At 40.3% G+C, this 15,118-nt stretch overlaps 2 protein-coding genes across 3 annotated transcripts; both read left to right on the top strand.

Moving 5' to 3' along the window:
* The first annotated feature begins 6,137 nt into the window (after positions 1 to 6,137).
* On the top strand, positions 6,138 to 11,638 carry LOC133143248 (glucagon-like peptide 2 receptor). Of its 2 annotated transcripts, none has more exons than XM_061265091.1 (13): positions 6,138 to 6,533; positions 7,862 to 7,961; positions 8,053 to 8,157; positions 8,365 to 8,486; positions 9,058 to 9,164; positions 9,617 to 9,773; positions 9,845 to 10,004; positions 10,201 to 10,261; positions 10,339 to 10,405; positions 10,477 to 10,565; positions 10,685 to 10,823; positions 10,904 to 10,945; positions 11,046 to 11,638. In XM_061265091.1, exons 1-13 carry the CDS (start codon positions 6,435 to 6,437, stop codon positions 11,406 to 11,408), a joined length of 1,611 nt encoding a protein of 536 aa, XP_061121075.1. In that variant the 5' UTR covers positions 6,138 to 6,434; the 3' UTR covers positions 11,409 to 11,638. The 2 variants fall into 2 exon arrangements, with proteins under 2 accessions (XP_061121075.1, XP_061121076.1); XM_061265092.1 differs by lacking the exon at positions 6,138 to 6,533 and adding an exon at positions 7,680 to 7,793.
* A 135-nt stretch (positions 11,639 to 11,773) lies between these two features.
* pts (6-pyruvoyltetrahydropterin synthase) lies at positions 11,774 to 14,896 on the top strand. The gene is made up of 6 exons (XM_061264975.1): positions 11,774 to 11,964; positions 12,623 to 12,702; positions 12,936 to 12,958; positions 13,791 to 13,847; positions 14,020 to 14,090; positions 14,455 to 14,896. The coding sequence occupies exons 1-6, from the start codon at positions 11,801 to 11,803 to the stop codon at positions 14,576 to 14,578; spliced, it is 519 nt and encodes a 172-aa protein (XP_061120959.1). The 5' UTR covers positions 11,774 to 11,800; the 3' UTR covers positions 14,579 to 14,896.
* Positions 14,897 to 15,118: the final 222 nt, after the last annotated feature.

The raw sequence follows: 15,118 nt of genomic DNA, 5'->3' as shown, positions 1-15,118 counted from the left end.
GGCTGCGAGTAATAGGGCGGAGCAGATTTTCCCCTTTGTCATATTTGGCTGGAAATGTTCAATTTATGTGGATTGAAAACATTGATCTAACTTTTACATGCATGGTGTACTTATTGGCTGATACATTTACATGTTAAATGTGAAATACACATAATAAAGCAGCCTCCGCAGATACTGTGGTGCACGTAATGCATGAATATTTCAAGGATATCATTTCTTTTCTGTTCTCATGAGCTTATGAAAAATACTTCATTTGTGAAGCAGTACTCCCACGCTGGAATTAAAACTGTGTTTTCTATTGCCACACTCCAAAATGAATATGATTCAAATCACAAGATGGAATGCATATATCTATAAGCCCGACGTCGATGTGATGAATGATCTGGATAAGTCTGTATTCGGTCACACGGATAATCATTAGTTATGATATGAAAAGCTGAAAATGGCCCATTCCGCAGTGGAACCTCTGCTCTCTCTTTGTCTCATTGCCTCCAGCACAATGCGCTCTGATTTCATTTCCTCCATTTATCCCGCTGCAATGTGATGGAGCGGATAATGGAGGAGACACATAGAGTGTAATGACGAATGATTGTTAAGTACAGGAAATGAAATTGTGACAGGATTTATTTTGCCACTTCTAAATCTCATACTGCAAACAGACAAGTAGTTCCCAATCATTTGGGTTTCCCCAAATACTTTTCTGTTACAATACGAGACTGTTGGTTTGAACTTTGCGTAACCTACCTGTCACACAAGGAGTATTTTGTTGACATTTTTCGATTAAATGTTCTTTTGATGCACAAAATATGCCCCCACAATGTGATGTACCTTGGAAGAGGAAACAAACAGTCAGTCGGGAGGTTGCTTCTGACAAATTCTTCTCAGTCAGGAAGTGTCAGATGCTCAGTGCATTGTGAGGAGATGCACGATCGTCAGCAGTCAGGCTTTTCCAATGTCTCTTTTGTGACACTGGTTTGAATAATAATTCTGTCTTCCCTCCATCATCACTTTTCTTATCCCCGTAGCTTATTCCCGACCGAGATCAAGTCGTTAGAGCGGCAGAAAATACGCTTACTCCCCGCTAACCAAATCTCACATTAGTCACGTAAGGTGCCTCACCTCTGTGCTTTTCTTCTCCAATTGCTGTGTGCATAATTACTCCGTCATTTTGTCTAATTGTAATTGCTGCAATTTATGCCAGCACTTTAGTCGACTCACAATCTGTCTGTCAGTGATGACATTTGATTCTTTTCTTCACTTTCCGAACAAGTTGCTCATTAAAGTGGCTCGTTAAGTGTGGGGAATTTAAACGTTCAAATAAAAAGCAGGTGAGGAATTAGCATTTCTTTTTTTTGGAATTCATGTTTTGCACCAATTGCAAAAGGTTCATACACAAGTCCAGAAGTCCAACACTGCCCCCTCCAGTTAATAGAAAACTTTGTAGGCATGAGGGGAACTCGCACGTGGCTTTGGTTGCATCTCTTCACTTGCTCATCTTGCAGTAAAAGTGAGAAGAAGAGAAAGAAAACATCCACTTGTGTTATTTCAACATGAAAGAAAATCGATGAAATGGATTTCAAGCCAATATTTTAATCATTTTGTAAACATGACATTATTAATTCTATTCTATCCTATCATTATTAACGATTAGAATATTACCATTGAAACGTTAGATGATGAAAATTAAACAGACAATATATCTACTTGGGTCATAGACTGGAGAAAAAAAAATGGAGAGCTGCACAAAGTAAACAGGACCTCGTCGCCTGACCTTTAAGCGAGCAACAATGTGAGAAAAACAAGAGCATGTGGAACAACCTGCAGACAAAGGAGCATGCAGGATGATGCAGCACAGATTGTCTGGAAGACTTAGACACAACTGACATTGGACACCATTGCCGGCCGCTCTGCTCATCGTCCTTTTTTGGCGTGGGAGCTTATCTTCTCTGGCAGGGAGAAGAATCTTCTTCGCATTATGTAATGGGAAAATGGCCCTTTACCAGACCCTTCACTTTGGAATCCCTCAAAGATAAAGAATGTGGACCCTGTCAGAAGTCCACCCCACCTTCCAGTCTCAATGTAGTGATGAGAAAGAGATGGAAGGGAGATCAAGTCAAAGACACTTGCAGCTAAATCCGCTTGGGACGGAAGAACTTGTACAAACAGAACCCAAACATAGTGTTTGGACCACCGCCTGCAAACAGACGCAATTGATGGTGTTTATGTTGAGGAATTCTGAGGGGAGTTGGGTCATGCGTCCAGAAGTGTCCACAGTTTTTTCACACATGCTTCCTAGACCTATCTCAATGGGCACATTTTGAACTTTCACATCCAATCTAATTTTAGTTAGTGATTCTCTTTTACTTTAATGTTAATGTTTAATGTTTACTTTAATGTTTTTGGTTAGGGTTAGGTGGCCTCACAGGCATAACAGGAGGAGCTGGAATCAACTCTCCATTGACAGCTAAAGATCCATTTTTGATATCAATCAATTCTGTTTATACCCGAAGGACACTTTGGTTTGATTCATCGATGATGTAAATGAAAGGGGTCACCGAGGAGAGCTTTTGTTCAGGTTGAGATGGATCTGCGGGCCACCTGGATTAAGAACAAATGGAGCAGTTAAGAAGAATTAGGAGGGTCGAGTCTTGTGTCACCGCCCTGTTAACGTCCTTAAGAGGTGTTTTTATCACTTGCCCCGGGTCCCCTGCACAAGTTTGACACTGGCATCGGATAGTCAGTCGTCATTCTTGTTCCAAGCAGACTTTGTATTTACTCTGGCTGGCGATGTCGTCCATGAGTCACACTAGGAAGTAGGACGTTTGCTTTTCCACCTTTGTTCCTGTAGGCTGTTATGAAGACGCCCAACTCAACAGTAGGCATTTCATTAGGTCAAATAGTAATGCAAGCATATCAACGCACACTTCAGGAATTCCAATATTGCTCCGCAGCTTGAACAAATTCAGCACGTGTATGAGAAGTTGCAAGTCAATGAAAAGGATATGCCGTCAACTCATTGGCTGATATTTGAAATGACATTTGCAAACACGTCGTTCATCTCGGCCATCTGTAAGATGTCCGAGACGTTTCGCTGTACGTGCTCCATATATAGTCTTGCTGAGTCTTCTTGAAGAGCTACACATTCTTTGGATCCATGCCAACGCTACTGCATCTGGTGTTACACACCAAATGTTTTTGTCTGGAGCACCACACGCGCATTTCAACATCAAACATTTCACGTCGTCTTGCCCATTCAATGTTTACTATGGGATTAAATAACCTATGGATGGATGTGACAATTCACATTTGCTTGGAAGTGTGTTTGTTGGTTGAAGGATCATTTGATTTGGAAATCCAATCAAGATTTCAGTTTCCATTTCAAAAAGAAGACATTCTGGATTTGGGAGCAAAGGAAACGAGTGATTCGATTGGTTGGCCCACAGCGTTGTAGCTAAACTGGATGTCGAGCTGATGCTGTTGTTTGGCGACCGAGCAACGTGGCGGCGCCTGGAGCTGTGACCGCTGTTGACCGAGGCGGGCGCAATGTTCCTGAGCGACCACAGGCTCTGGGCTTTGTTGGCTCCCGTCACTTGTTTGTTTTTCCGACCGAGCTGCCATTACCCCCTGCAACCGCCCTTGTCATCAGTCTGCTCATGAAAGAATGTAAATATTCACCTTCACCTATGTGATGTATAATATACAGATACAAGTTTGACCTGGATAGTCATGAAATGTCATTCAAGTCACAACTATCAAATCAAACATCGTTTGGGTAAACTCGTAAGGCACAACCTGCTTGCTTCTGTTCATAAGGAGAGAAACTTATTGGTTATTTCAAACAGACATAGTTGACTTTATGACCTAATACTTTTTTTTAAATCTTGCACTTGACAAATACAGCGTGAATAAAAAAAATAAAAATAAAGCAAAGCATTTTAGGAACAAACCAACAAATTAAAATGAAACTAATGAATGAAAAACAGTCCAAACAAGTTAAAAAGTAACTATGATAAAATATACGAATATGATGGCAGTATAAAATCTATGCCAAAAATCCAAATTGCAGCTCTCACTGGTATGGAAAGAATTTTAGAAAGAAAAAAGAAAGAGAAAGAAACTAACAAATTAGAATAAAACTAATGAATTAAAAAAATAAATAAACTGTGATCAAATATGACAGAAGTATGAAATGTATGCCAAAAAATTAAATAAATCCAAATTGTAACCCCCACTGGTTTGGTAATTCTGGAAATGCACTGTACAGTATGATTGATCATCCCCCCCTGTACTCTATTACCAATTGATGTTATTTTCACACCCATGTGGCATCTTCATCAAATATTTGCAGACTTCATCAGACCAAAATGGTGCAATTCCCCAGATGCATGAGGACATAGCTGCAGGCATGTGAGAGCCAAACAGTTTATTCATCAGCGCTACAACATGTTTAGCCTTCCGCATAGCACGCACCGTGTCTGCTAAACATTTCCTAATGCATTTCTAGAGGATGGTAAACACTCACAGCTGCGTGCATGGAGCCAAGTCGTGCTTAGAAGCCAAACCCCCACTTGAGTTCAGAACCAAGGTAGGATACACACACACACACACAGACACGGCATGTTAATGTGGCCGACCCCTCTCAACTTTGACTCCACTTTCGCCTCCTTAATTTATGATTATTTGTGAATTTTATGTAACATCTTCACAACAGAAAAGCAGTATGTGTACGTGAGAGGAGAAAGTCCACTCACATCTTAAATTGCTCGCTGCTTGGGTTATATAACCTGTATACAGACAAAGGATATGAGGAATAGATCTTCCCTGAGTGTTTGGTTGTGCTGTATTCCTGTCTTTTAGATGGTCATTTTGGAGCTTTCAAACCCAAGGCCCGGCCGGGGGTCAGATGCGGCCCGCCTCATCATTTCATGTGGCCCGCAAATCATTTATAATAATTTATACTCAATAATTTGGCAATACGCAAGCAGATCCATAAAATTTAAAAGGAGCTAATTGAATATTCATGTTTTGTTTTTTCCCTTCTGTTTGTGAAGCCCTTACATTTTTTTTTTTAATAGGCTCATAAACTAAGTGGAATAATACCCGTATTTATGAGGCTGCATATCCCCAGGTCATTAAAAGCAACATCTTTACAAGGGGCGGTGGGGCTTGTCAAAACACTTTTTGGAAGCGAAACTTGACATGACTTCCAAACGTAACAGTCATCTTCTGCTATGTGCCCGCGCATAACTTAGTAAAACTATCCGACAGGGGAGACCTCACTCCTCCATAGATGAATACTACCACCATGCTAGTAATTGTATTGAGTCTTCTGACGTAGTGTTTTCAAGCATTTTTATTGACAGCACCGGGTTGCAGGTCAATCAGAGGTCACATGAGAAAAAAAAAAAAGAACTGACCTCGCACTTTGTGCACAGAAGTCAGCCGAGTGAACCGCTACACCATCAGTGACTAATCAAGAATAAACGAGATTTTACCTCTGAGGCGCTTTCTATTTTCCAGCGGCTTTATTGCACTTTCGATCATCCAACAGGAAAATCCAATCTATTTGACGTATGCTTTTCTCTCCGCTCTAAATGTTGCCTTTACCGAAGCCCAATGTGGACATATGATTCTATCACGGCCACATATCGTCATACTTATGGAGCTGGCGGCAATTGAATTTCAGCAGTTCCTTCGTGCATCATAGTTACATATATAGCTGATGCACTAGATCCCGGAACAGAATAATCCTAATTCATCTGTCACATTCATACTCTAAAGACATTTAGAAACTCCACCATTTTTGTTGTTTGTTTGTAATGACAGCCACACAATACCGTTGAGGAAAAGGAAAGCAACATTGAAAAATAATCCGTAGCAAAATATACAATGATCTTGATATGTGGGAAATTTGAAAATGAACCAGTGCTGCATAACACACTATTATTATTATTAATGATGTAATGTGCAAGTGTTATGATACTATGTTACATTCTATTAAAGTGTGTGTGCCATTTTGCGTGTTTGCTCCTTATGGAAGATATTTCCGGGACAACCAGATTAGTCCCTGGTCCTTTTCTTGATTGGTTGGTGGGAGGAGGACAGAGTAGGAGAGGCAATCTCTTCTTCATGCACTTTTTCAGATGAACTCAAACTATAGGCAGGACAGCGTCGAAGGCGTTGACGTCTTCAAAAACAGAAAGAATGGATTCTGCGCATGGAATTTTACTTTTTACACGTCAGACAAGACGATCCTTGGACAAATATCGACCAAGTGCGGACTATTAATTTTGCCATCTTGTTCTGCAAGTATTCCAATGCATGCAGTGAATGTTCATTGGGCGCAATGTGACTGGTGCAAACTGAGTGCACCTGTGTGAGATAAGTCACAGAGCTTACAAGTTCATGAAATAACTTTCATTCTAAATGTAAACATGGCAATGTCACCCCTGCCATCCATCCTGAACAAGAAGACCTGGGCAACTTTACGAGGGAGGCTCTTTTTCCTCTTTTTTATTCTCTCAAAACATCAGGTGAGTGAAAATACACTCGAAACATACGTCAAGGAAAGACATGTCAAATATGATTCTCCATCTATCTATCTATCTATCTATCTATCTATCTATCTATCTATCTATCTATCTATCTATCTATCTATCTATCTATCTATCTATCTATCTATCTATCTATCTATCTATCTATCTATCTATCTATCTATCTATCTATCTATCTATCTATCTATCTATCTATCTATCTATCTATCTATCTATCTATCTATCTATCTATCTATCTATCTATCTATCTATCTATCTATCTATCTATCTATCTATCTATCTATCTATCTATCTATCTATCTATCTATCTATCTATCTATCTATCTATCTATCTATCTATCTATCTATCTATCTATCTATCTATCTATCTATCTATCTATCTATCTATCTATCTATCTATCTATCTATCTATCTATCTATCTATCTATCTATCTATCTATCTATCTATCTATCTATCTATCTATCTATCTATCTATCTATCTATCTATCTATCTATCTATCTATCTATCTATCTATCTATCTATCTATCTATCTATCTATCTATCTATCTATCTATCTATCTATCTATCTATCTATCTATCTATCTATCTATCTATCTATCTATCTATCTATCTATCTATCTATCTATCTATCTATCTATCTATCGCTCGCAGCCTTCTGGTTTCTTTTGAAACATTCTCAGAAAGATATTCTGCTCTGTGCTTGGAAAATGAAAATGAGTGTAAATGAGGCAAAAAGAGTCAGATAAAGATAGCCTGGGATAAATTGACTCTCAGCTTTGATTAAGAGAGGAAAGTGTCCCCAGATTTGATGTCTATTCAGACCCAAGCAAGCTGGCAGTGTCTTATTTTTGAAAGCTACGCAATGAGTGCTGCTAAATGTTTTAAAATACTCCCCCCAAGTGGCCATTGAAGAGAACAGCTCCCTTTAGATTATTGTTCAAACCTAATGTTTCACAAATATTGCCGGCAGCTACTGAAGCGACCCAAACGGACCCAGATTTTCATACGAGGTTGTTTACCAAAAGTTCGACAACCCAAACCATGAGCCACGCGTGACAAAAGATGTCATTCTGAGGGAAGAATGAGAAAGATGACCTTTGACCTGCACGGAAGTATATCAACATGTCTCTTTGGTCCAGGGTCAGTGCAGTATTAGCTGTTTAAAATAATGTATTCTAAGGCAGCGGCATCATTCGGTGCTGGTTCCGATCTCACAATGGATTCCCAAAACATGCAGGTCATTTCAAATTAGGAATGAAAAGAACGTCATCAATGGAATGATCTTGTTTTTCCGCCTCTGCGTAGAAGATAACATGCTCCGTGCTCGAAAGTCTGATAGCAGAGCGCACAGACTACTGGGAGGACTGCAACAGAACTCTCACGTCAAGTACACGGCCCAAAACTGGTAAAGCTTCATTTATTGGACATGGAATCATTTTCCAGATGCTGAGCAAATTCTTCTTCTCCACTGTCTTACTCCAATGTATGCCTTGCAGGAATCTACTGTAAAGGAACATTCGATGCATTTGTGTGTTGGCCTCATTCACCTCCCGGAAATGTTTCCGTCCCCTGCCCTCCTTACTTACCATGGATCAGCATGGGTAACGTTTCGTCAATGATACCGACGGCTCGTATTTTAACCAAAAGCCCGAGAGAGATGATGACACACAGTAGTATGAGTAAAACCAATCTAATGATGCACTAGCACTTTAACACGATTGTGTAGTCATAAAAAATTGCAGCGTTGACATCGTTTCACGCTTTGTGTCCCGAAACGAATCGCGCGTGTGAATTTGAATGAGCCGCAGACATTTCGAGGAAGGCGCACAGAGAATGCTTGGAAAATGGAAGATGGCGGCAGAAGGAGAATTCCTCAGAGCCTTGGAGGGATGACTCCGAGTGTCAAGGGGATCATTATTTTAAAGACAAGGTGAGGGAGGACACCTTTCATTCCGACAGATGACTGACCTCGTAACATTTCTGCCATCCTTCATGAAGTCTTTTTTGATTTTGCTTGATTGCGTAACAATCCCAGTTACGACATCCCTCGTCACCACAGTAACACATCTGAAAAAGCCTTTGATTCCAAATACAAGGAATCATGTGAGCATGCAGTTTTTCACTTCCATAACCCGTGCACTATTTCTTTTATTTCTTTTATTAGCATTACTAAACTCATACACTTCATACACTTTACGACACTTTACCACTACTTTTCTATCTTCTTCTTTTTGTAAATATTCATAGCTTATATTTTTAGTTTTACTACAATTGTTGTTATTTTTCCATATTTTTCTTTGTATATTGTATTCTATTTTTTATGCCGGAGGACTACGGTCCAGAAGTCTCTTTTTGCACCTTTATCCCCCTACTTGTACCTTCCTGTAAATCGGGCTGTTGTTACATGCAGTTTCTCACACGTGAGATTAATAAAGTTCCTCTTATCTTATCTTATCTTAGTTTTCAATTGCGTCCATTGTCTTGTTTATCCCTGTGAGCAGGAAGAGCAAATGCTTCGGCAGACAGCCCTGCGGGTGCTCTCCATCATTGGCTATTCGCTCTCCTTGGCTTCCCTCGTGTTTGCAACGCTCCTCATGGCCATGTTTAGGTCAGTCATGTATGACCCGTTCCATTTTGAAATGCATACGAAAGCCGCCTCCAAACGAGGCCGATAGAGCCATGTTTAAATTCAGTGTTTGAAATGTGATCCTGGCGAGATGCCAGGCCGGCCGCGTCAGAAGTCACGATGTTTATTTCTAATTCAGCATCCATAATGGACTGTGCTATTGGCGATGATTCTTTTCTTTCAGCTGACTTTGACAGCCAGAGGCCTTAGTGAGCATGTGCTTTTGGATGACATCAGCCTCAAATTGTCCTTTTACGCAGCAGTCTGGTCACGGATGCTTCCTTTCTCATTTTCAATCATATCTGAAAGAGGGAGGCACTTGGGGTCATCAGATTACTTCCGTGGGGTTTTTTTTTGGGACTGTTTTGGATCATCCAATTACTGTCCACTTCATCCAAATGAACCAAAGGTTATTTCTGATATCTGTTTTCCAGGAAGCTCCATTGTACCAGGAACTACATTCACATGAATCTCTTTGTTTCGTTCATCCTGAGAGCTGTTGCTGTCATTTCCAAAGAAATCGTTTTGTACGTCATGTATTCCAACCTCCCCAAGGATGATCCCGGATGGAACTCGTATTCAAGTTCTCCGGTACGATCACCATTCATCCGATTTGAATTGCTTCAAAAGACCAACTGATTTTTTTTTTTCTTCACCGACAGACATCTCTGATGTGCAAATTCTCAAAAGTGGCCATGGAGTATTTTGTGGCCTGTAACTATTTCTGGCTTTTGGTGGAAGCCATTTTCCTTCACACGCTGCTTTTCACTGCTGTGCTGACCAAACGGCGCCTGTTGAAGAATTACATGCTGCTAGGATGGGGTAGGTCCTTTGCAAATATGTAAGTATGACGTCATTTTCATAGAACATAAACGCAAAGAGCAACGAGCCCGTCGGCACGACGTCATCAGTGCAAGCGGCGTCAATTGATTGGTTCCTCTGGGAAACACGCCGCATTCCTGTCTTCAGTATGATTTGAGCGCTCAGTAAAAACTGGATTTCCTTTTGTTTTTTTCAGGAATGCCCGTCTTCTTTGTGACACCATGGACAGTTGTTAAGATTTCATACGAAAACACCGAGTAAGTGTCGCTTCATTTTCATTTATTCATGAAATGAATCCTTTGATTTCACTCCATGTATTTCTAATCATTTAAAGGTGCTGGTCAATTGTGAACAGATGGTTCTGGTGGATAATAAAGGGCCCAATCACATTGGCAGTGCTGGTAAGAACTTTTTGTCACTACGGTCATTGTTTTCCAACATTTGCTCACGTTACATTGAATGCATGTTGCAGATTATTTTCTTCATATTCATCAAGATTCTCTTGCTGCTGCTTTCCAAGCTCAAAGCGGATCAGGTGAAATTTACCGATTACAGATACAGGTATTGCCGTACTTATGAACTATGTGGCCATGCTTGTCAATAAATAAAGATAGTTACGTCTTTGACTGGTGACCATTTTAGATTGCAAAGTATGATGTCATGGTTGTGATGATTGGCAGCTTAGCCAGGGCAACACTGGTGCTTATTCCTCTTCTGGGAATCCACGAAGTAGTCTTCACTGTCCTCGTTGACGAATGCATGGAGGGGAGCGGTCGATACGCTCGGGACTTTGTTAATCTCACCCTCAGCTCTTTTCAGGTGAGATGAATCATTCCGATCGGATGCTTGACGAGGATTCTGTCATGGAATAATTAGGATGATGCTTTTTTTTTGTAAAGGGCTTCTTGGTGGGAGTGTTGTATTGCTTCGCCAATGGAGAGGTATGGTTTCGTGTCAAATCGTATTTCCTTTGACTCCTCACCAAACGTATAGGTGAGCAACAGTTTGTCTCCTAATTATTTTCCATTTTGCCGTGATCAGGTACAAGCTGAGCTGAAGAAGCGTTGGCAGATTTTCTTGTTCAACAACAACTTCCAGTTCAGGAGCTGTTTTCAAGGTGCACCACTCAAGCACCTTTGGAAGTGCACCAAAATGCACCGGCCAGAGTGTCAACAAAGTGATGAAGGAGCAAGTTCAAGTTCCACCGTCCACCCACACCTGCTCCAGGTGGCTCTGCAAGTGAGCGGTGGAACCCGTGGACAAAGAGAGAATCAACGTCAGATGGTGAAAGGACATGACGCCACAGGTCTTGACTTTCTGACCAGGAAGAGTCTGTCCAGTAGTGACGGGGAAATGACGCTAGGGGAGACCATGGAGGAGATTCTGGAGGAGAGCCAGTTTTGAATGCACTTGGATGGAAAGACACTACTCTAAAGTATTTTGTCGAAATAGTAGCTGCTACACATGAACATCACACCGTTATGCCCTTCATCAATCCATCACATATGTAAACCAGTATGCACACTGCTTTTGTTGATCTCCTTGTGGCTTCAAATGCTCCTATGAATACAATGTATTTGTTGTTCTCCATGTGAATATTGAAATATTGAGCAATTAAAAGCGTACTGACCTTATATTGACTTTTTTTTTTTTTTGGACTTGGGCTGATCACTCTGATTGTGTGCATCATGTGAGCTTAGTTGAAGCACGCCCAATTGTTACGCTCCTGGATGCGTCACGAGAAGCTGCAGCCTCTCAGCTGCTGCTGCAGCTTTAAAGAAACAGTGCGTGCGTGCATGCTCACTGCTCACTGCTCACTGCTCAGCCTTTTGCCAGTCGGCTGCAGAAAGAGAGATATGCCTGGTTCCGCTATGAACGGCTCCGCTATGAACGGCCACTCGGAACCGATGGGCTATCTGACCCGGATTCAGAGCTTCAGCGCTTGTCATCGCCTGCACAGGTACGGTCGACTTTGGAGGACGTTGATCACCTTTGCAGTTTTGCGTTGGCAGTTTAGGACGACGAGGGAGGAAAGCGCCTACGTCATCAGGAAACACGCGATTAAATCCACTACGTGTGTTTGACATGTTATGCAAGATTTGGATGCTTTTCTTTCTTTCTGTCTCTTTTGCTTTTCATTAGGCCGTGGAAGCAATTGTGTGCATTGTTGTGGGAGACTATTGCATGATCAATCTTTTCTCTTATTGCTAAACTGATGCGTGGGTGTTGTGGTCAACGTTAGAATAAAAATACCCGTGACTGTACTTTTCAGTTTTCACGTTAGACATGTGAATTATTTGTCGGTATCCTCTTTGTGCACAGTGCATGTTTAGAATTTTAAATATTGAGTCACATGAGATTGGCATGGATCATTTTGACGAGACAAATATTAAGTTATGACTCTAACTCTTGCAAAATGACACCCATTTCTGGAAAATGCTTTAAAGGGGCAGTTTAGATTTTTATTTTTCAACATGTACTCATTGAAAGACTATTCATTTCAATCATCTGCAAAGAAGATATCGTATAAAGCAAAAGGAGAACAATATTGTGGTGAAATAACTTTTAACTTTGCCCTGAGACGTACACAATGTCAATGGTTCTTCTCTTCTTCGTAGTGTTCACATGACTGATGAAGATAATCTCAAGGTCTTTGGGAAATGTAACAATCCTCACGGCCATGGACACAACTACAAAGGTTGGTTTGAGTCTTCACTTGTGCAGCACAATTGTTTAACTTGTGTGGCCTGGAATGAACTTTGGTTGGTCTCGGTCAACTTTGGATAACTCTGTTTGTTTTTTTCCATGATCCTGTGTAAATGAGCTTAAACGAGGAGGCTTTCCATGACTTAACAGTCATGTTACAAATGAGTGTTTGCAACGCGGTTCAATATTTCCCACTCATTAATCACAATTTATTTGTTTCCACAGTGGAGATAACTGTGCGTGGAAAGGTAAGTGTAAAGCTTTATTATTATTAAAGTGTAAAGCTTTATTATTATTATTATTTTTGAACTTCCCATTACACTTTATGCCAAGCGTACAATGTCTCAACAGTCTTAAAAATACACTGACATTTATATACAGCAGTGAAAAATATAAGACTGCCTTGATTTGTTCCTTTTATTGCATGGTTAACGCTAAATCCATATTATCAAAGTCAAAGTCTGCTTTATTGTCCATCCCTTCATATGTCAAGACACGCAAAGAAACCGAAATTCCGTTTCCTCTATCCCACGGTGACGAGACATAGTACACGATAGACATACAAGTAGACGACACAAAATAAAAACAACAAGGCATAAATAATAAATAAATAATTTGAGTGATGAATAAATAATAAACAAATAACACAATAAATAAGAGGAGCAAAACTGAGCCAGTGTGCAAACAGGAGCCACTGGCTTATGTGACTACAAGCACTGTTTTTACCAGTACAATATAAAGCCTGACCCATTAAGCAACCTGCCGATTACATCAGCCTAGTTTACTGTGACGGCCAAATGCAGCACGAGGGGGACTTTATTGATTTGAGGGAAAGTGGAGATAAGGAGTTCTGGTTGGACTGGGGCTTCTGGAATGGGAGGCTCGTGACTGACTAGACTGATAATGAATTGCTGGGAGTGCCGACCCAGTTGAACTACTTAACACGCCGCTTAACAAACCAGGACGGGTAAGGTTGCTTACTTGATTGCGGGGGCGTGGCTGCGATGTCAGGATTAAAAAAAAATCTTGTGTGAAAGGAGAAAAGTATAACTCTCTATGTGCACGTGTGTTTATGTATAGATCGATCATATCACCGGCATGGTAATGAACCTGACTGACTTGAAGAGGTCCATAGAGGTAAGAAAAGCAGAATAACAGCAAGAAATGATTTGAATGTTCCAAATATTAGCTAAAAGCCAACTAACATGTTGTTGGTCACAGTTAAATAATTGAATTGCATTCATTGACATCGGCTTGCTCCAGTGCTAGCCAAGTGAAATGTAATTTGAGTGATTTATTCCATTTTCAGGAAGTCATCATGATTCCACTTGATCATAAAAACCTGGATAAGGATGTCCCGTATTTTGCTACTATTCCCAGGTATGCATCTTCCTCCAACTTCTGTGACAGTCTACTTCTTTTGAATACAGTGGAGGCTATCAAATAAGCTTGACTACTTCATTTGAAGGAAACAAAAAAAGACCACAAAGGGAAAAGTGATGTTTCCTTGATGCAGGAAAGCCCCTTCCTTCACAGTCCTTTTTGACAGACAGAACTTTCCCGGTCTCTGTAATACGATAATAAATCATCGTACTTCCTTTCGCTGCTGTGCAATCTGAGGGACACTTTGTGCTTAAGGCCACTTTGTCATGTCTGGATGAGATGAAAATGCAGCCGTTATCTTTTCTTTTGATTTCTTTTTTTATTACAACTCCTTCTAACGACTTTATTTTCTGTCTCCTAGCACAACCGAGAACCTGGCTGTTTACATATGGAACAACATGGCAAAGTCTATTGCACCTAGTATTCTCTATGAAATTAAAATTCATGAGACAGATAAGAATATTGTTACATATAGAGGAGAGTAGATGTTGATTCTAAACCTTGTGTGGTTTGCGTACTGTAACTCACAATAAGTTTTGTTGGACACGTGTCTTATGAGGCTGGGCTTGTATTTAGCCTGGTATAGTTTATACCAAAGTCATTTCCAGTATTATTTATGTATAGCCGTTTGAGATTGACAGCCATCTCCTTTTGAGGGAGGTGGCTCTGAATGAAAAGGTAAAGAGAGGCTCAGTGTTGTTTCTTCTGTAAAATACATTTTTATTCAATGATTATTGACCTTTTTGTGTGTGACAATAATCTTGCATTAGTATTAGAAATAAATTCTTGAATTAAATCCTTGACCCATTGAGCTCCGGTTCTTTTCAAATCCTCTTCATGCTGGGAATTCCTTTAAAGCTCGATAAATAATGGACATTCCACACAAAAAGGAGAACTAATTGTATTCTGTACTTAACCTGGTTGTGAAGTACAAAAACAAAACATTGAAGCTTTACCACCAGATGGCGACATAACCTAAACATTCATTCACTGTCACAACAGGTGAGATGAAATATATATATATA

The sequence above is a fragment of the Syngnathus typhle genome, linkage group LG18 (assembly GCF_033458585.1).
Source record: "Syngnathus typhle isolate RoL2023-S1 ecotype Sweden linkage group LG18, RoL_Styp_1.0, whole genome shotgun sequence".
In the NCBI taxonomy this organism is placed as follows: domain Eukaryota; kingdom Metazoa; phylum Chordata; class Actinopteri; order Syngnathiformes; family Syngnathidae; genus Syngnathus; species Syngnathus typhle.
The sequence above is the reverse complement of the archived record's forward strand: the minus strand, read 5'-3'. Positions and strand labels throughout refer to the sequence as shown.

Coding starts and splice junctions, on each gene's coding strand:
- LOC133143248 (XM_061265091.1), top strand. CDS start 6,435: ATGGCAATGTCACCCCTGCCATCCATCCTGAACAAGAAGACCTGGGCA. Junction 8,158..8,364: donor CTTACCATGGATCAGCATGG/GTAACGTTTCGT, acceptor AATGAGCCGCAG/ACATTTCGAGGAAGGCGCAC. Junction 8,487..9,057: donor ATCATTATTTTAAAGACAAG/GTGAGGGAGGAC, acceptor CCCTGTGAGCAG/GAAGAGCAAATGCTTCGGCA.
- pts (XM_061264975.1), top strand. CDS start 11,801: ATGCTCACTGCTCACTGCTCACTGCTCAGCCTTTTGCCAGTCGGCTGC. Junction 12,703..12,935: donor CCATGGACACAACTACAAAG/GTTGGTTTGAGT, acceptor TTGTTTCCACAG/TGGAGATAACTGTGCGTGGA. Junction 13,848..14,019: donor ACTTGAAGAGGTCCATAGAG/GTAAGAAAAGCA, acceptor TTCCATTTTCAG/GAAGTCATCATGATTCCACT.